Here is a 20250-nt window from a genome sequence, read left to right as displayed (position 1 = left end):
TGTAGTGATCACCTTATTATAAGGATTGACTGACATTTCATTAGAGGGGGGCTGGTGCATGCATTCTCACAAATCGTGATGTGTTACCTTCAGTTTTCAGAGGGTTCTGATAGGCTCCTGTATGCCACAACATTTCTATTAATAATGCAAGAAATCCCAGAACTTTTTGTTTTTGTCAGGCAATTGACCCACTTTGTCATCAATCCAACCGGGGTTTCAGAAATGACCTGTAAGTTCCTTATTATCCAACAGAGGGAGCTCTTCGCATTAAAACCCAGAGTGAAAAAATTATACACTTATGAACAGTTGCTGAAGCGTATATAGCGGCATAGCAAAAGTGAACTTGACGTCATTAAGAAATAAAATGTTGCAGTTCCCAGTGCTTGAATGCTTACGTGTCTTCTATAGCTAAAAAAATAACAACACTTTCAGACTGCATGACAACAAAACTCCTTGATACTGTAGGCTGAAGAGCAGTACAGTAGTTCTAGCAGTTTGTGGATTGTCAGTACCATTTTTAGAAGAATATTATTAAAACAGGCAATTTAATAGGGGTCGTATTTTGATCTACGTCACCAAGGACCCTTAACTCACTGCTTTATACATTTAACCTAAAAAGAGATAGGCGTCTTGTAATTCTTATTTAGCCTCTTTTGATAATGTTACATCCACTGTGCTGAGCACTATGACGGCATGCTAATGAATCGGTCATTCAGTGCCATGGTAATAAGCCCTGGGCTAAGAGAAGCTGCCTGATTCTCACAGGCTTGGGGGTGACGTAGTGGGAACAGGGAGCCCTGCTCCATCAGCCCCATTCAAACGCAGCCAAGCTGTAGCATTCAGCACAGCTAATGGGGTGTGTGTGTTTGTGTGTGTGTGTGTTAGCACATGGCTTCAATTATGACGACACATAGTAACGCATCAATAGCCTGAGTCAGACACTCCTATAGACTGGGCAACTTTTTGTAATTAATGATAAAAAAAAGTATTTTGTTCAGACCCCCTAACTTTTAGGATTATGGAGATTTGTGGCCTTATTGCATTTGAAAGTCTCCAGTTCTTGGGAATTCATAGCACGATCTTCTATGGGCTGCTACAGTAAGAAATATATTGCATGCATGATATAGGAGTGTAGCTACAGTACATGGAAACACACTGACTGACTGTTCTTATCTCTTTCAGAGAAAAATTAGTTTTTCCTATTGCTGAGCCAGCTATAGACTGCAGAGTCATTGTATAGGGGAGCATGTGAGACAGGGCTCATGATTTCATACTGAGTCAGGGGATTCTAGTGAGATGTGCAGTGTTGTGGGTTACTAGAGGCTATTTAACGGCCCACAAGCACCTGGCTGCAGCAACTGAAGCTAGCAAATTGTCTAAATATCTTTTCATTCTCCTCAGCTTGGCAATGGTAAACAATATTATTTACTGAATTATTCAAACTCACTACCCTCCACGCTGTAGCCAAGCACTCTAACCACTGAGCTACTCAAACCCACTACCCTCCACACCACAGCCCATCACCCTAAACACTCAGCTATATCCAGTTATATCTGTACCTATTTCATACCTAAAAAAGAAAAAAAATATATATATTTTTTTTTTTAGACAAAAGTGGTAGTTGGTCTATTTTTTCAGGATGCAAAATTGTTGTCATAGTAGCAGACAAGAAGTCACTTCAAAAGTCACTGTGATAAAAAGGGGTTGGGGGTCATGTTGCAAGCACCTTTCGCTTTATCAAAAACCCTATCGGCTCAGGAGGACAGTATGTATTTTCACAACCCATTCTTTTCACGTTGTTAATTATGCAAGTGTGCACTCCTTTAAATACACACACACACACACACACACACACTGGCTCTGCTGATAACAAACATTATTTATTTTACCATTCATACCAGGAACACCACGCACACCGCACCAGGGACCGTGTAAACAGCTGCGTGTTTAAACAATACACATTGTGAAGACAAGGGGCAAACAAGGTTTCTCATTATTAATTTCCTCCACCTTTGTATGGTTACAGTTATAACCTGGGGAGAAACGAATACACCAGAAACCTGTAATTTATACAGCAGCCAGTGCCAGCATGCAGCCCGGAATCTGTACACCACAATTTGGTTCAATAATCTCACATTTGTATGGAGTTTTACACTGAAGCATCTCAAAGTGTTTCATAAAGAGGGTCCAGTTACTGTAGTCATCATTACACTTAGCAAGCTTTACCCTACCAGAAGTGGGAGACTATGCCAGTTTTCATGCCAGTTTTATTGATGTGCCAGTTGTTGTAGTTTGATGGTCCTGGAACTAAGCATTATATCCCCTACTTTTTAACCTTTAGAAATGTTTCAAATTGTTTGAGGAAACTCTAACAAATCACATATGCATTATAAAGTATAGCATGGGTAGGAAACTTAAAATGGCACAATTGTACATGCAGTGACTGAAGAGGATATAACAGATGTCTTAATATAAGTCAGTTATCCAGATGTAATGTTCACTGTAGAGGGTAGGTAAGGGAAGCTTCAAATTCACAGGTGTGTTTGATATTTCTTTCCCCAGTTCTCTTACCTTTTAAGTCACTCAAGGTTTGAAGCAGGTCCCAGAGGTGAAGGCAGACAGTGTCCACAACAAGGTCATTACTCCCCAGGCTGTTATATAAGCCAATGTAAAAAGATAGCTTTGCTATATTTAAAAAATAATTAAAAATCTGACCCAATATATAACAAATGCAGTAAAATAACTGAAATCAAAATAGCCACTTCAATAAATATCACAGCCTAATTTTAGTTGAGCAAATATTCTGATTTAAATCAGTTCATTTTCTAATAGGATACCAACAATGACACACAGACCTGAGAACATCAAAGGGCTTAATTTTTTAACTTGCCCAGTTTTAGCTGTGTCAGGGTTAAAAATGTTAAAACAAAACATTATGTTCATTGCTAATGCTAATGCAGTGTGTCACCTGGTAAGGATAGAATATGCGTCTGACGAAAAAGCTGTCCCTTCTCACGAGTCTTGTCCTGACTGAGGACGAGAACGATGTCGTAGCCTGTCCAGATTTGCAGGTATGAATTCCTTGATGACAAACCAGAGGGATTCATTTAGTGTTTTTAGCGGAGGAATTAAATGTGCACTGACTTGGTAACTCATGTAACAGCATAGAAAAAAAAAATTTGCATGTGACGTTCCTAACATTGCAATATGAGCCCCAAAAATACTGCACTGAAGGTGTTTGACATTTTGAAATATGAGACTTCAGTTCCTCCCAGGGAGCCTGTGGGCACAGGTTCAAAGCCTTGAGAGTAAGTTCCACAGTGAAGCTCCTGGGAGGTCTGTGTCACTGCCAGACTGGTATAGTTTTGGCATCCAAGTTGCACCCTGAGCAAACAGCTATAAAGAGATACGAACTCTGTCGTCACACCTAACTTGTCATGGCTCTGTAATGATGCGACACAGAAATCGTATACAGACAGTAAAATAAATATCTGTATTTCATATGTTGCTTGTTTCTTACCTGCTGCGTTGCACTCTCTTACTAGAAATCATCTTTTACTGTTTCGCGTCATCATTATGCTTACTTCTACTAAACTCAACTAGTATGAGTTATATGTATTACATGGAGAAGACTTACAGGAAAGGGTCTCCACTACACACTCTAAATAGAAAATGAGCAAAAACACAAAATCAAACCCCTTCCTCTCTTAGGCTCAGAAAGCCTTGCAAGGGAGAAGCTTTGTATTTCAGTCAACAGAAACCTGAAGGAAAAGCCCTTCTGAGAGAGGTTTCTGCAGCCATTAACCTCCACTTTACAAACCCCAGGCCAGCCTGGCTGTTTTGTTTCCACTGGATTTGCTTTTACTATGATACAGGGAACAGAACACAGTATTTCTATTAGGAATCTGTCTATGAAGTTACACTTGCAATATATACAAAAAAATATACATATATATCCCAGCTCCCTCATGCATTTAGATCTGGCTTCAGTTGTATTGCTTGTTAACGTGCTGTTTTAGAGCAGAGGGTTTTTACAATATGCATTATTAAGGTGCTTGATGACGCCTGTGATGCAATGCATCGGATCCAACTTATGATGATGGAATGCTGATTTATATAACATTTTTATTTTTTTTAAGGGAGAGAGGTTTTGTAGGATTAAATACAGCTCAACAAATGGAAAAGCAGTGAGTACACTGAAAAAGCATAAAACTATAGCATCACAGAATGTAAAAGTCAATTTTTCTAACAAATTTATATGCAGACTTTCATTGCTTAGCAAATCAGAAGCTGGAATTCATGCATAAGTAGGTCAATTTCAATTATGATACAACTGGATGTGTTTTTGTATAGCTTTTTTTTCTACTTGTACAGCATACTGTGTTGATTATTGATTTATGCATTGCTGATGGGACAATATGATTGAATGATAAGAAACGTTTTAGTTTTAATTCCAGTTTTGTTCTGTCAGTATGGTTCTAAACAACAAAGAAGTCACATGATTAGGACACACAATATTTATTTAGAAACACAAAAAAAAAATGATAAGTTAATTATTTATCAGGTAGTCCACAAATATTGTGGGAAAGGCATCAATACTGTCATAGAGGGAGTAAAAGAATACATACATGGAAACTATTCAGGAACAAGCAATCCTAAAGGTAGCCCAATAAGAAGATATAAAACAGAGAGAAAAAAACAAGAGGATGTTGGTGTTCTTACCAAAAATGCTTGTTAAAAATCAAAATCTTACAACGAGTATTTCTTTTTTTTTTGCTTTTTTTTTGCTTTTTTTTTTTTTAGAAATAACGAACAATGAAAAACTAAACCAACTTCCAGAGAAAATGTCATCCCTGAATTTACATAATTTCAGTTTGTGTTTAATGTTTTTTAACCCTTCCCTCCAAAAAACAATCCCAGTAAAATAATATTCAATACATTTAAAAATGTTAAAAATCCATTAAATAAATACATCCTGCAGTTCATCTGCCCGAGAAACACATTTATTTATTAAAAAAAAAAGCATTACTGTGTAATTTAAAAACAAAGTATAGTGTACATTTGAACAAGTCATGCAGGTGGCACATATTTTACAAAGAGAAAAAATAAAATAACTAACAGTAGTTTGTTTGTTGTTGCTTCTAGGCACTAACCTACACAAAAGGAAAAAAAAATTATAAAACCAAAAGAAAACAAAGATTTGAAAACACCTACTCTGCAATACCTGCAGAAGACAATAGTTTTATTATTATTATTTATTTATTTTTTTTAAGTGTACAATGTGTAAACTTCAACCTATTCCCCTCCCTCTAATAAATCACAAGTGTTTTGCCTGAAGAGTACAGACAAGAATTAAAACAGTTATTGGAACCCAGTGCGAGTCTTTTTAGTGTCTATGTGATAAAAAGCAGCTAATCCCTGATTGGTTGGCTTTGGAAAGTCAGGTGACTGCAACGCCAGTCTGGGAAATAACGTCTCCAGGATGGTTCTGTCCAAAGTCTTTACCAAAAAACAAAAAGATCATCACTCTTCATGCAACCACTGGTAGCACAGGTCTTGTACTGGACAAAGATACTTGATCCCCCAATTTAAACAAAAAAGGGTTTATGTCCGCCTAAAGTTTTCTCCTTGGGTTAGCTTCAGCATGACACGAGTTGGTTTCATTAAAAAATGAAAAAAAAAAAAAATCTTATTTGACTTTTTTTTTTTTTTTTTTTTAAACTATTATTCTGGAAAAAAAACAGCTGGTTATTGTTGTTTTTTTTGTCCACGTCACAATGGTTCATTGCTTGTCCCTCCCCCACCCCCGTCATTCTCAGAAAGTAAAGAAATGCGCGGCCCCCACCGATTGCCCTGGGTCCAGGACCTCATCTCTCTGCCTCCATTACAACGCTGGCCTTCTGTTCAGAAGCGGCCTGCTGGGTGACGGTGGCGGGCCAGCCAGGAGGGGGAGCCTGTGAGGGGGGCTGCCTTGGAGTCCACAGTCCCTGCTGGCTGGGGGGTGGTGGGGTCATGGCCCAGCTAACCTGAGGAGGAGGCGAGGTGGCCATGGAGGCTATGGGACTGCTGCTGGTGAAGCTCTCGGAAGCCTTGAGCCGAGAGAACATGGTGAGGGTGTCTGGGAAATTGGGGGGCGTCGCCGGCGTGTTGGCTGGAGTGCACATCTGCAGGTAAGAAAGAGCAAGAGAGAGGGGTGACTTTTTAGGAAATCGACTGGTTTAGAAGGTGTAAGGCAGGGGTAGACATAATTGGCCCTTCCACTTCTGGTATTTGTTCCAACCCTACTCCAAATTATTTAATTCAACCAATTAAACCTCCATCAAGACACTACAGTAGTTAATTATATCATTTTAACTGTTAAACCGTGACACCCCTGGGGTAAGGTGACAGGCGTGAAGTACACTGCCCGCTGAGCCATCAAGCTCCTAACCTGCTCGCTACTGCGGCACTGTTACTGGGCTGTCAAAAGCTCATCAACAAACTAACTTAAATTGAAAAGCTCCAGCCACAATCCTAAAGGAAGCAGCAGGGATCTGAAAAACACCTCGTTCTCAGTCCCAGCAGGGTGCACCGACATTCCTTCCACATCCTCAAACTGTTTATGTTTTTGTTCTCAACAGCTTCCCTTTGATGACTTCATCCCCCCGCCCCCCGCCATGGCCCCATTCGACCCCTATTGTCCACCCTGCTCCAGGACCCCCCCTCAAATCCCGAAGCATGAAAACGGGCGCAATTGGCTCCACTGCACTCCCTGCCAGACAGTACCCTCTGTTGTTCAAATCACAGAGCAGCTCGCTGAGAAACTAACACTTTCCTTCAGTTTAGAATTCCACTGCCCAAGGTCAAAACGCTTTGCTCAGCACCAACACTCAATTATTTTAAGAACGGCGCCACCATCCTTATAGCGGATCCACAAAATGCCAAATGAAACAAAAAACTACAATAACAATAACTGTTTTGGGCATTTTACGCTGTGTTAGCAATAAATAACTGCACATAGTAATGATGGTCATAATTAAAATAAAAATCGAGTACCTAACAAATGTACTGTATACTTTATAACTATTTATTTGCTTACAACCATAATATATTTTACCAGAAGAAGACATAATAACTTGCAGCACCTTGCTTGGCGAACACTAAATATTGATATTTTAAATACATTCCTACTGCACTGGATAGCATGGGCCCACAGTCAGGTGTCATTTTATTACTGATTCAGTACCCTTGCTGTCGAGCTGTCTTCCTTTTGTCTCTGCTAATGTGGGAACAACCTTGAGTTTGAGTGCCCGGAAGAGAAATTGATTGGCCCTTGCAGCCTGTAAATAAATTGATTCTAGAGTGCTGACATGGAAGTATTAGATCTGTCTCTTAGTCTCCTTCACTCTCTCCCCCTCATCCTGAAGCACACAATGTGCATGCAACACCGGGTCACTGAGTCTACCAGATCATATTCGGACACTTGCACACATACCCCTGGCACCTTGTCTACACATTAACACCTCTCGTCTTCACAAGTATGTAACTCCCCTACATATTTATTTAATGACACTTAATCAGGGGCCAGTTTCACAAAGCACTGCTTGCACTTACCAGGCTGCTAGCTTGCAAACTTTCTTATTTTAACCTGTTTCAAAAAACAATATTTTATGATAGAACAATAAAGTTTAGTAGAAATCCACTCAGCAAGTCTATATGATTAAAGGATAACTTATTTTCGTTCATTAATTTTCATGAATTGAATTTAGCAGACTGCTTTGTGAAACTTGCCACTGATGCACAACTAGAGTCCTACTTTGTTATTTTATTTCTGGAAATTCCTGTAGTCAACTTTTTAATCATTAAAACTTGATCTGTGGCACTGCTCTAGGTTAAAGAAATCAGATTTCAAGCCAGGCTCTCTGGCATGGTACTTTTGGGATAGGCACCAGGGTTTCCTTGTTAAAAACACATGACAGATCACTCTCAGTTCCTTGTTTCATACACCAATTATCAAGGTCAGTGTCAATTCCTGTTTTTCAATTCCAATTCCTTTTTAAAAATCAATTCTCAATTCCAATTCCTTCAAAGGAAATCTTCCATGATTGCTGGCCTTTAACACTGTACAGAATTACTGTCATTTTCGTGATTGTTCAACTGCTTTCATTTGAAGCCTATTTAATTGACTAACAGCGACTTCAATTTAAGTCATTTTTTGCCACTGCGAGAAACTCATTTTAACAGACGAATTGCAGTTTTGATAAGTGCTGTGTTGGAATTGTTTAAAAGGGAATTTGGATTTGATTTTAAAAGGGAATTTGGATTTGAAAAGCAAAGAGTTGAACCCTGCCAATGATGGAAAGGCTTTTTAAAAACATTTGTATACATTAAAAGATTTTTTTTTTTAAACTGTGTGATGAAAGGAGTCTTGGCTGACACACAATGTTTGTGCTTCATTTCTAAAGTTATTCCTCCCAATGAAGCAGCCATCTTCAACCTTTTTTCTGAGCCAATCTCCCTCAGTTTTCCTTTAATCCGTTCTCAATGACAGAGTAGGAGTTATTTCACACTCAATCACTGCCGCACAGAACTCTCTATTGTGTGGAGCTAATTCACAAACCCCTTCCCACAGTCTGTCATGCAAGAGGCTGTGACTCGCACAGAACCGTTTCGTAGATTTTTAAGTCACTGAAACAGCTCTGAGAAACTTATCCCACTTCTGCACTGGTGTCCAGAATTATTATTATTATTTTTTTTTTTAATTGACTAGATAGCGTTCATTTGACATGTTTATCACTGTTGATAATAATATATCTTTTTTTTTTTACCAACTTATTATACAGTATGTTTCTCTTTGAACACGCAATGAATTCCATTTTACAAGGCAGAGCGCAATTCCTTTCATTTGTGTATATATTCCCCGTGTACAGTTATGGGATGCTAAACTTAAAAAAAGATGGCACAGTAGCCATAGTAACAAGTGACCACTCGCTGAAGTTGACCAGGCCGCCTTGGCTTAAAGTTTACTAGACGTTAGTCCATTATTTGTGTGGATCCATTGCTTGGTTGAAATGGAATTACTCGGTTTCTAATTTGGGTTAGGCCAAAACTTTGGTTGGAGATTTGAATACCACACTGAAGTGAACACAGATGGTATTAACTGAACCTTTGGAAACAGTCCCTATCGAGCTCCCAAGACATCCATCATCTTTCAGACATCTTTCTATTTCTAGGAAACTGACTCCCCCCAGCCTAAGGATAACTTATTTCAAAACTATACAGTAAATAAATAACAGGGTTGCGATTTAAACTGTGTTACAGAACAATGACAGTGTTTTCTGTTCTTTAACATGTGATTTAAAGTTGTTATTGCTGGGCAGGAGGGCTGCATCACACACCATGCTACACAGTAATGGTCTGACTTAGAAAGAAAAAAAAAACATTTCACTGATGATACCAATGCAAAGCAAGGAATCGCTTCTGCCTGTACAGTTATGTATTACTTACAGTTACATATCATGATACAAACCAGTTGTTTATTGGGGGATTGCCACATGTGATATACATGTGGCAATCTGAGGGAATTCAATATTTTGTAAGGTTAAATCCAGTTACAAGCTAGCTAGGATTAGAAACAAGTGCCTAGGCATCAGAATCTAAGAACAAGTCACCTGTTTGCCCAACAGTCAGAGGCCAGAAATCACAGACATGTTTGCTCTTGTCTTCTGTACTGTAGCTTGTGTTGGAAATGTACAGAGCTTTAGCAATATACCTGCACGCTGTAAACTTTGACACCCATTGGACTACACCCTGAGAGTTTCAAGGTGGGTCAGAGAGGGAGGTGTCAGCCATAACTGTCAGTCAATCTTATACCTTTCTTGGTTAGATCTAAACAAGCTTTATTAAGATTTCATGAGACAACGGAATGCTGATGTGCTTGATCCTTCTTCAGTAAGCAGTTTGTAGAGATGATCTAGAATCTTTAAAACATGAGTTTCTAATTCAATGTTACATGCATATGTGCAGATGGTGGATGATGGGGTGGGGGTGGGGGTGGGGTGGCTATATCTAGTGCACTAGAGGCTCATGAGAGTACTGGCTGCAGACTCTCACAGTTCACCTCAAGCCTGACCTGAACACCCTCTGTCATTCAGTCCTGGGCCTTTCTAAAGCAGTCTGACAAATATTTCATAATGTAAGTAGATGGCAAGGTCAAATCAATGAGGTTTTATCCTTTCTGCCCTGAGCTTGAATTGAACCCAGGCCTCCAAGGATCAAAAGCTAGTGTATTAGCCTGCTGTGCCACTTAACCCCAACATAATCACACTAGAACTAATGTTGATGAAAGAAATGTCTAGATTTTATGCATTTAATTTCTTAAATGAACCAAAATTTATCCTGTTCGAATTCCTGTAAATTGCCACCATATCTCATTTAAATCCCATGTAAATATAATAAATGACGCCTGCATAGTAGTTTAACCAGTGTTTACAAGTGAAACATCAACAGCAACCTGATTCGTACTTGAATAGCATTAACTCTCTCTACTTTCCCATAGAAGTGAACTGCATAAATAAAAACAGATTTTTCAATGGAGGCCATCAACCCCAGTGTCTACACAAACAGAGGCTGATTTTCACAGGCGTGGAGCAAAGTTTAATAATTAAACACACTCCAAACTACCTCTGGTCACAGAAGGGTTTTCCATGAAATGAACAGGAGCAGGTTAACCTTTACAAGTTTGTGTGTGTTTCTTTCTCTATGTGCCAATACTGTAAATCAACAAGTGTGTCTTTGTAAAGTACTTGTAGGAACGATCTCAGCAAGTTACTGTGCATGTTTGTGTGTGTGAGCAGTGTCTTTATAATGGGGATTAACTTTATATAGGAAAACCGGCATATAGATATACTGGTATACCTCCCTGTTGCAAATCTGTTTCTTCTCTGATTGGTAAAACAGTTTATTTAAATCGAATCAGTCCTCCACTGCCCTGCCTGGTGCTTCCACATCTAAGATAGTACAAAATTACAAAATGGGCCATTCTGGGCAATTGACTTTGCTGCAGACTGCCAAAGGCCACCTTGTTATGGAAAAAAACAGACCCTTGTTCATTGCATAGCAGTCTGATCCATTCCAGATTTTACCAATTATCCACAGTGAATGGCTCATGTGTCCTATTGCCATCCCAGCAACACGCCCAGTTCACCTCTGCCTCCAGGATAATCGACCAAGCGGAGCTGCTTTCTGTTCATGTTTGCATCCCTTTATTTATTACCCCAAGGCTGCTGTGGAGTGCTCGAATATTTGGCAGGGGAACTGCTTGGACAGAGCCCTGGGCTGGAAAATTATTGTGCTACAGTGACATGGCAGCTAGCTCACATCTGGATTTACATTGACACAAGATATCTATCCAGCCAGCCAGCCAGCCAGCCAGTCCACAACATTCCGGGAAACTCTGTTCCTAGAAACTCTCCACCAGCAGCCAAGCCTGGCCCAGAAAAGCCAGCCAACCTCCTGGTGTTGTCTCTCAAAACAGCCACTCACACAGCTGGACTCCCAGCTTTCCTTTCTGTATCTATAGAATATATAGAAATTGGACAAGCAAATTAGAAAAGCCTGCTTTATATAGAACACATTTTTTATTAAACAGCGTGTCCCTTGCAGTCGTGAATTATTAATTGTTTTATACAAAGGAGTCCTTGCACGGCAATTTAAAATGTGTGTTAAAGTTAACGATCTGCATATAAAACACTATACGTTTACAGAACCGAAGTGCACTATGATAACAGTATTGTCTGTTTTTTGGCCAGTTTGGCAAATATTGATAGTGATTTATTAATAGTAAACAAGTGTATTTAATTCTAAAAATGACATGTCAGCACTCAAATATCCAACCCTATAACATTCTGACTTAAAAGAGTGCGACGCGTATTTCATTTTGGTCCGTTCCAACCCTTGTCTGCATTTTCAGGGCTACACAAAAAAGATACAATGTCAAAAATACAAAGCTGAAAGGACTGTGTTTTAAAATAAGTCATCTTCCACAAGGCTATATTTTCAACATGTTCAAATTCAGAACAATAGGATTCTGAAAATATCACTTGCCAAATGAAATGGCACATGGACTGTAATACAGTACAGTATCAGTATGTAGCAGTACGTAAAATTCTCCATTAATGATCCAACAGCAAAATGAAATCAAAATGTTACCCATGCACAGAACTGCATAAAATGTAAAAGGCAATGCAATTTAGTAAAAGATTTAAAAAAAAAAAAAATTCCAGAATTAAAACAGCATCCAAAATCAGTATTCAAAATTGCAGAATATAGTGCTTGATAAGTCCCTAATGTCACAGTTCACTTGCAAATGAAAAAGCAAAAAATCAACTAAAGATCACAGATTTTTTTTTTTTAAATGCATCACAGTATCTAACACTGTTTAATGAAATGTGAAATTGGAGGAAGCGCTGTGTAGCTGAACAGACAGACTGATTTGGCTTGCGAGAAAAAAAAAACATCAAAAAAAAAAAAAAAAAACACAGGCTGTGACAGATAAACAAGCACATTGTAACATCGAAGAGATGGGCTTTGTATCAGAAAACTGGTGACAGAGTCAGGAAATCACGTGTGACGGGTATATACATACATGCACACATACACATAAAATGGGGATTGATTTTACTCTTAATAAAAGGGTGGTAAGATGCGACTGAGATGTATCTGGGTAAAGGATATCCGAGTGCTGACTGCGTCTCGCAAATTTAATTATGGCTCATTCAGAAAGTTTCCCAAGACAGTAGCCTAGTTTAGTTAGCAATGCTTCCACCTATTAAGCGTATTTAATTTCCTCCTCCACGACAGACCAATACTAAAACAAAATGATGCTGACTAACACATCTGAACTGAATTACAGACAGGAAGCAGAATGTGTAAACAAGCTCTGACCAGCAGCTATGAACAGTCAGAGATGTATAGACGTTCCCAGTGTGTGCATGACTGTTCAGACAGTCAGTGTGTTGGAGGAGCTAGTATAGAAGTCCCTGGAGTCCCATTTACTACAACATTCAAACCCATGGAATGGATTACATTACCACCACTGCTACTGAGACAGTGGACCTGGTTTTCAGAGTTACAGACCTGCTTTGAAATACCTTGGCATCAAGAACAGACAGCTGTGTTACGTAATGAATCGCAACACTTAAAGAAGCCACGTCTGATTCTTTTTAATTTGATGAAATATGACTCAATTTTTCAGATTGCTAAAATGATGTAAATTCCCTCATTTTACCAGCTCATTATTAAGACCCTCTGTCGGTCCCTTTTAAATCTGACTTCTACATGCTGTGGGAAAAGCATAGTGGATTGTAAGAATGAATGATAAAACCCTGGGAAACAAGTAAATAGCATGGGAAACAGCAATCAGAGCAAATTAAAACCTGCCATAGGTTAACTAAGCATTGTTGGGGAGTCCAATCAAAACTTGCCATCACCATAAGGGCACGTGTACCCTGATGCACCCACCCAATGTGCCGGCATTTTGTGCCAGTGGTTTATGGAGCATGACACAGACGTCAGGCATTTCATATGGTCACAAAATCCCCAGATCTCAAACTTACTGATCATGTTTGGAATGAACTTGAATGCTTACCCCTCTACAGCAATTGCATCTAATGGATTAACATCTCCCCCCTCCCCCCATATAACTTGCAGTGTGTTGTGGCGCCTGTGTCACCTCATGTTAAGGTGTGATCAAGTGAAACAGTTATGAGATCCAGGTCCTAATCAAGTGGTCAGACAATATACAAAGCTCAGCAAAGTGCACTAGAAGACTTTGTCATGGGCGGTTTGCAGAATGATGACAAGCGCACATGATTTGAATCACACTCTGTGATTTACTTCTCCTTTTTATTTCTCTACTCATCTGTATAGTAGCACATCACACGTGGTGTGCTGAAATATTTTCCTAAGGAAGTTCATTAAAAAATTGTAAGAAAGAACAAAAGAAAGAAAGAAAGAACGATCCATGCATATTAAACAGCAGAGAGGGAAATTAGAGGTCAGAACAACTTGGGAGTACTCCAAGATCTTTAAGCATCTTTCAGCATTTCAAATATTATAGATATCATTAAGTATAAGGCAATGACAACCTAAACATGTTAACTGTCACTCCACTATCCCATCACATGCACTTCTTTGTTGGGGCTGATTTTTATGTAATACTTTGTGTGTGTGTGTGTGTTTCTTTCCCATCAATGGGCAGCTTTACAGACAGCGAGCACCAAAAGCTACTCGGCTCCCTGACCTAAGCTGTAAACTGAAAGACAACCTAAAAATGATATACTTGTGCAGGTCTGCTGTGGATGAAGGAGCCATTTTCTGGGCTCTGAGCCGCATTTCCTTTTGAAATCAATAGTGCTGTCTGTGTTTACACGAGGAAGGCAGCCTGTGTGAACACAGCCCAGCCTGCCAGGATCAGGGGAGAGAGGGCCACAGAGAGAAAGAGAGTGCATGAATGGTGCAATATGTGTGGAAATTAAACCTGACTGGGCCACTTCTGAAAGCACAGCCTGTGCAGACAGACCACAAGCAGAGCGAGCCTTCCTCTCCGTTCACCCTTTACTCAACAGACTGGGAACTTCTGCTGAATGATGCATTTTTAAATTGTCACAGTTCTTCTCTTTGCTTGCTCAGGCAGACGGATAAAAGGTTCATGGTGAATTACCTCCTGAGACTTGTCACTGATCTCTCGCATGGTGGGAGCAGCAGTCCAACATCCAGACTGCTAATAAACCCATTACAACAGATAAGCTCTGCTTCAGGTGAATTTCTGTGACCCCTGCTTCACAGCGCACTTAGAAAATGGCCTCATGAGCTTAAATTCCTACCGTTTCCTCTTTCACCTCCCATAAAGGCTGTGTGTGAGTGAAGTGGACTAAACTCAATCCTGACATGCATCAGGCATGAGAACTCACAAAACGTGGATTATAGAAAGAGTGGTGCTGACAGATCGCTGCGTTTACATTTCCCATTTACTTTGCGAATTAGATAAAACAGCAGTTATTTAGCCATCAATTGACATAACATGCAAAAATCGCTCTTAATACCACTGCAATTACAAAAAAAAAGGGAGTCAATGTTTTTGTAGACAATCCTTTGCAGTGGGCCCACAGATGTATTATGAGCTCTCTCAGCCCTTCTGCCAGTGTACTGTACACGCACGCACGCACGCACGCACGCACGCACGCCCTGCTGCAAACTGCAGTTTTGCAGGCTATTGTTAATAATTCTGAGGCTATATGATTTCACAACAGTGAGGCTCTGTCAATGTTATGGTCACGTTTTAAGCCTGTGACAAGCCTAATGAAAGCAATGCATTTGAAATGACCAACAGCCGTCTATTATTTTACATACAGATTGCAACTACAAAGCCTTTGATATTTATCTGGTAATAGCTTTTATTGTATGGTACAAAAACACAAACACAAAACAAAGACAAGCTTTTGAGGAATGGAAAAAACAGCACATCTGCATAAATAATCATGCAGTCAAAGTACTGTAGCAAATAAATTACTTTCTTTACCACCTGGAAGAAAAGGATCACTTTGATCTTGAAAGCTAGCATACTTCAAACTTTCTGTTTCTCCGATAAAGGTCTCACAGATCTCCTTTTTTAATGTAATTCAGATAAATATTCATTGCTGATGTATCTGTTTGTAGAATATAGACCATTGCACTATATGGGGAATAATGACAGTCAAGAACACCAACATATAATTATATCTGCTTATCTTGTCTTTAGGTTTTCTATTACAATTTGTCATGAGCAACTGTTTAAATGAGGATCTATGAGCCACGTTTTCTTATCTACATATCCTTATATATTTCTTATCTATAATCCCAGGTGAAGTCCAGGGTGCTACATTAGCGAGGGAGACTGTTGACTCCAAGCATACCGGATAAGTCCTCTAATTATCACTATTTAGAGTGCTTTGGTCTTTCTTGATATAAGGTTCAGGTCTTCATTTTTTTTAAAAAGTCAGTTTAGTGCAGCTTCTGTTTTGAGCCATTCAGTTCCCAGAATCAGTCCCTTTGGGACATTTGTTTATCTAAACTGTACAGTGCCCTGTCATCGCAATCTGAAATCCCATTGAAAGTGAATGGTACAGAGATTTGTCATAAAATGAGGGAGTACTTCTTATTGGGAAGCAGGAGCAAACATGCTAATGAAGTCAACAGCAGGGGAGTTTAAAGATGTAGAGCCCCATAGGAGGTTAAACATATTTCTTTTGCATATTCCATATGATGTGAAACCCACAACGGTGCTACAAAAGCCAGCTCTGCCTTAACAATGCCTATAAAACGGCAGCAGCATCATAAAAAAACGACACGTCAAAAAAAACGAGACAATCTTTTTTATTGCTCCCTGGAGGGTAGGGAGTGAACAGGAAGGGCACTGTGAAAACCTGCCTGGAGAATGTAAACAATGGAATGGTGTTAACATGATGTTTAACAAGCGCCAAAACACAGAATTTAGTGTAAACTTGCACATGACTGTAGGCTAAAACCTCATCTTCCTCAACCTTTACACAGTGCATTAGCACCATCAGAAATAATATCAAGTTAAAAGACAGTGCTCCTGTTTGAAAATAAAGAGCCCTTGGAATTCCTTTCCAGGTAGGCTTAGCCATTGCTGCTGCACATCCAGGATCTTTTAACATACCAAGCACTGGCTATTACAAGCTGTTACTTATGTGTGCCACTCTGACAAAGCAGAAAGCTTATCTTCAGCGCAACACACTGCTACATTGTAATCTCCAAGGGCACGGTTTTAAAACCTAATTAAACTATAATGTGGAGCCAATCTATTGTCCCTACTGCTCTCCATGTGCCACATACTCCTACCGAACCTTGTAAAGAAGCAAACATTAAAGTGTCTCCGAAAATCTAATTAACAGAGAAGGGTTCTTTTTTTCCCAAACCTGTCGACACATGTGCAAGCCATTTGCGCCACTCCTTCATGATGAGGACGCAACCCTTTTAATTGAACAAACCGCTACGAAGCATAACTGGAAGTTCATGCCATTTCACAAGGACCTGCACTGAAAGCAGAACACAAATACTGTAGCGTGGTCTCTTAACTACAGCGTTATAATGAGGGAGCACAGGATCGGATTATTCTAATTTGCACAGTAATTTTGCATGCTTATCATACTTTATCATAGCATTTACAGTATTTACTAAATAAACATGTTTGTTATTAACTTTGCCAGGAGTTCATAATGGCTAGGACCCCACCCCCCACTTTTGACACCTTGCAGAATTGTTATGTCAGTACCAGTCTGTCTACCGAAGACAACCAGACCCTTTCGACAGTGGTATGACAGGCTTTTCTATTACATTTGTGTGCGCATTCTGGTCACTGCAAGGCGTTTTCATGCTTAATTTGGAGCTGTTTAGACGCAGCACTATGGTTTCCTTTTAAAATATGTGCAATTTAAATAATAATGCTTGAATGGATTCGTCTTGAATTTTTCTTCCTGTTACATTGGGTCATGGTGCCAAAGAAACACATTAAAAACAAGCAGGGATATTCTATGCACCATGCGTACATGGCAACGACGGACAATCATAAGCAGGCACTTCACTTGATCTGTTTAAAAAAAAAAAAAAAAAAATACTATTAAGGGAGTCTCATTTGCGCATTTATTCTTTCTACGGATATATTTCCTGTAGGTTTTGCCTTTCTGGAACTGCTTGGGGATTTAAATTCTGGAAGACGGGGGACCTAAGAACGCTGTAAGGAAGTTGAGCGTTAAGGAAAACAGATGGTTAGCCTTTTTTTTAAATATATAATTTGTTTAGATTTTGTTTTGTCTCGGACTTCCTATCCAAAAATTCACAATGGTTAGTTTACTAATCATCCTTTAAAACATGAAAAAAATGGGCCCCTTTCAACTGGTAAAAATAAATAAATAATCTACAAATGGTGTACTGTATAATAGCTAAAAGGTTGATAAAATAAATAAAACCTTTATGTTTAACCTTATTTAGACTGCGTGACATGAATTGATTTTCATAACGCTGCTTCTGAATATTTAATAACAACAAATGTTTAAAACCTCATTTTTTTTTAAATTATTCATTTAACCCGCCATCGCATTCAATCAGATGTAATACCTGTTTCAATCTATTCGTATCATTTGCCTACATAAAGTAAGAAATTAAAACCCAAAGCTTATTCCTGCCCTATAATTGACTAAATAATTGTAATTCTTGAATACTAACATATGCAACACAATTTTATTATTATTTTTTTTTCTGAACTGTTGAAAATCGGATAGGTCGTGTAGCAATGGTTCATAGAGTCTCAAAAAAATAAAATTAAAAAGTTTCAATTTACTCGCGTCCCCACTTACAGAATGGAATTCAAACCAGACAATAAAACTGGCGTTCGTGTTTTTTTTCTTAAGCAAGGCCGTACAGTGAGGTGAGCAAAAACGTGTCTGTTCAGTTATTTATTACTCAAAAGGGGACAGTACAAAACAGCAGTTGAAAGTCATGTTCACGGCTTTCCTGGATTACCCTCCCCCATCCATATAAAAACATAACATTTCCAAACCCTCAATGATATAACCTCGCTAAATCATATCTCATAGTCTGTATGGACACAGTTTAAACAAATAATAATACATTTCGCAAACCAATTTCCAAGCACATTTGTTAACCCGTAGTATTTTACATGAGAGAAAAATAAGAAGAAAAAGAGACAGCACTAGAATGTAAACGTGCGCCTGGTACTTTGTGTTTATTTTTTGTCAGCTTGCAGCTGCTCAACATGGCGGAGCCGCCATCACGATTTATGATAATGACCATAACATAATAACAACAACACAAGCTTTTCTTTTAGAAATAAATAAATAAATAAATAAATAAATAAAAACCAGTAAGCGTATACATTAAGATATACTCACCATCTGATGGTGGTGACTGTACGGGATGTTGGTTTCTTGAAAAAAAGCACTAAGCGCAGTCTAAAACAGGAAAATAACAGTAAAGACTCTCGGGTACAATCGAGAATATAGAGAATATATGTACACACACACACAGTATAAACATTAATATACTGTATACGATCTTTACCACATATTTGTTCTTAAAGACAAGGTATCGTGTGTAAAGGTAAAACACGTTGTACTGTTGTGTATTTATTTATTTCCTGTTGCCATACGCCGCACTTGAAACAACTTTCTTTTGTTATCGTGGATTGGCTCCGATATCTTTCTAGGCATTCTAAACACTGTAACAATTGAAATGTTCTTATTGTAAAATAGAGTGAGTTATTACAATTCTACACTAACGTTTATGCTTATTGTTATGGGGGGGGGGGGGGGGGGGGGGGGGGGGGGGGGGGGGTCTGCTTTACTGTGTGTAGAACCCAGTTTTATGTTAGAGCAGTAATGCAATAGATAACCCATATACAACGAGGTTAGGTGTTCCAATATTACACATTGGGTTGTAAAATTAACTGTAATGAAAAACAGTTACACAATATGTATATAAAAGAAGCAGCTGTACAAATCATTATCCTCCTGTTCATTTGTATTGGATTACTACATGCATATCATCAGCATGCAATGCAACTAACACGGCAGTCCACGCTATATATATATAGTGTGTGATATATATATATATATATATATATATATATATATAGATATATAATATAATATTATATATATAGTACGCAACGCACAGCCACACATGCTAGTAATCATACCTCAAATTGCCAATGTGCCGCTTGCAGAAGCTGCTTTGCCTGGTCCGCCGCGCAACCTGCGGTCAACACAAACTGATTGATCATGACTTGGTGCTTGAGCTCGTCCATATTGACTGAGATCTCGTGTTTTTTTTTTTTTTTTTTTTTAATGTGTCTTTGTCGTTTTGCTTCTTTTACAGCTATTCGGTCCTTGTTTCTTTTCTCAGTGATCCACCATTACAGCCGGCTTACCAAACACAAATATTTACTGTAGGTCCTCAGTCTGGCGAGTCTGCCCCTGATTGACAGCTGACGGCAGCGAATGGGAGGGACGCAAAAACCCTGGGAATTGTAGTTCTTTTTTGTCGTTATTCGGAAGATTATTTTTAGGAAAAGGTGACAAGTAAGATGCCAATACTTTTTTTCCCATACTACATCAGCTATTGCTGTACCCATGTTTAAACATACCACAACTCCTAAGTCCCTTAAACATTAAAAACTGTCGTAAACACCGT

General features: G+C 38.9%; 1 protein-coding gene across 2 annotated transcripts; it reads right to left on the bottom strand.

Moving 5' to 3' along the window:
- Positions 1 to 4502: 4502 nt before the first annotated feature.
- LOC121294160 (UBA-like domain-containing protein 1) lies at positions 4503 to 20045 on the bottom strand. Of its 2 annotated transcripts, XM_041217757.1 has the most exons (3): positions 19757 to 20031; positions 18951 to 19010; positions 4503 to 6164 (listed from the first exon to the last, which is right to left on the bottom strand). In XM_041217757.1, exons 1-3 carry the CDS (start codon positions 19862 to 19864, stop codon positions 5868 to 5870), a joined length of 465 nt encoding a protein of 154 aa, XP_041073691.1. In that variant the 5' UTR covers positions 19865 to 20031; the 3' UTR covers positions 4503 to 5867. The 2 variants fall into 2 exon arrangements, with proteins under 2 accessions (XP_041073691.1, XP_041073692.1); XM_041217758.1 differs by lacking the exon at positions 18951 to 19010 and having other exon boundaries at positions 19757 to 20045.
- Positions 20046 to 20250: the final 205 nt, after the last annotated feature.

This window comes from Polyodon spathula, chromosome 18 (assembly GCF_017654505.1).
Source record: "Polyodon spathula isolate WHYD16114869_AA chromosome 18, ASM1765450v1, whole genome shotgun sequence".
NCBI lineage: Eukaryota > Metazoa > Chordata > Actinopteri > Acipenseriformes > Polyodontidae > Polyodon > Polyodon spathula.
The sequence above is the reverse complement of the archived record's forward strand: the minus strand, read 5'-3'. Positions and strand labels throughout refer to the sequence as shown.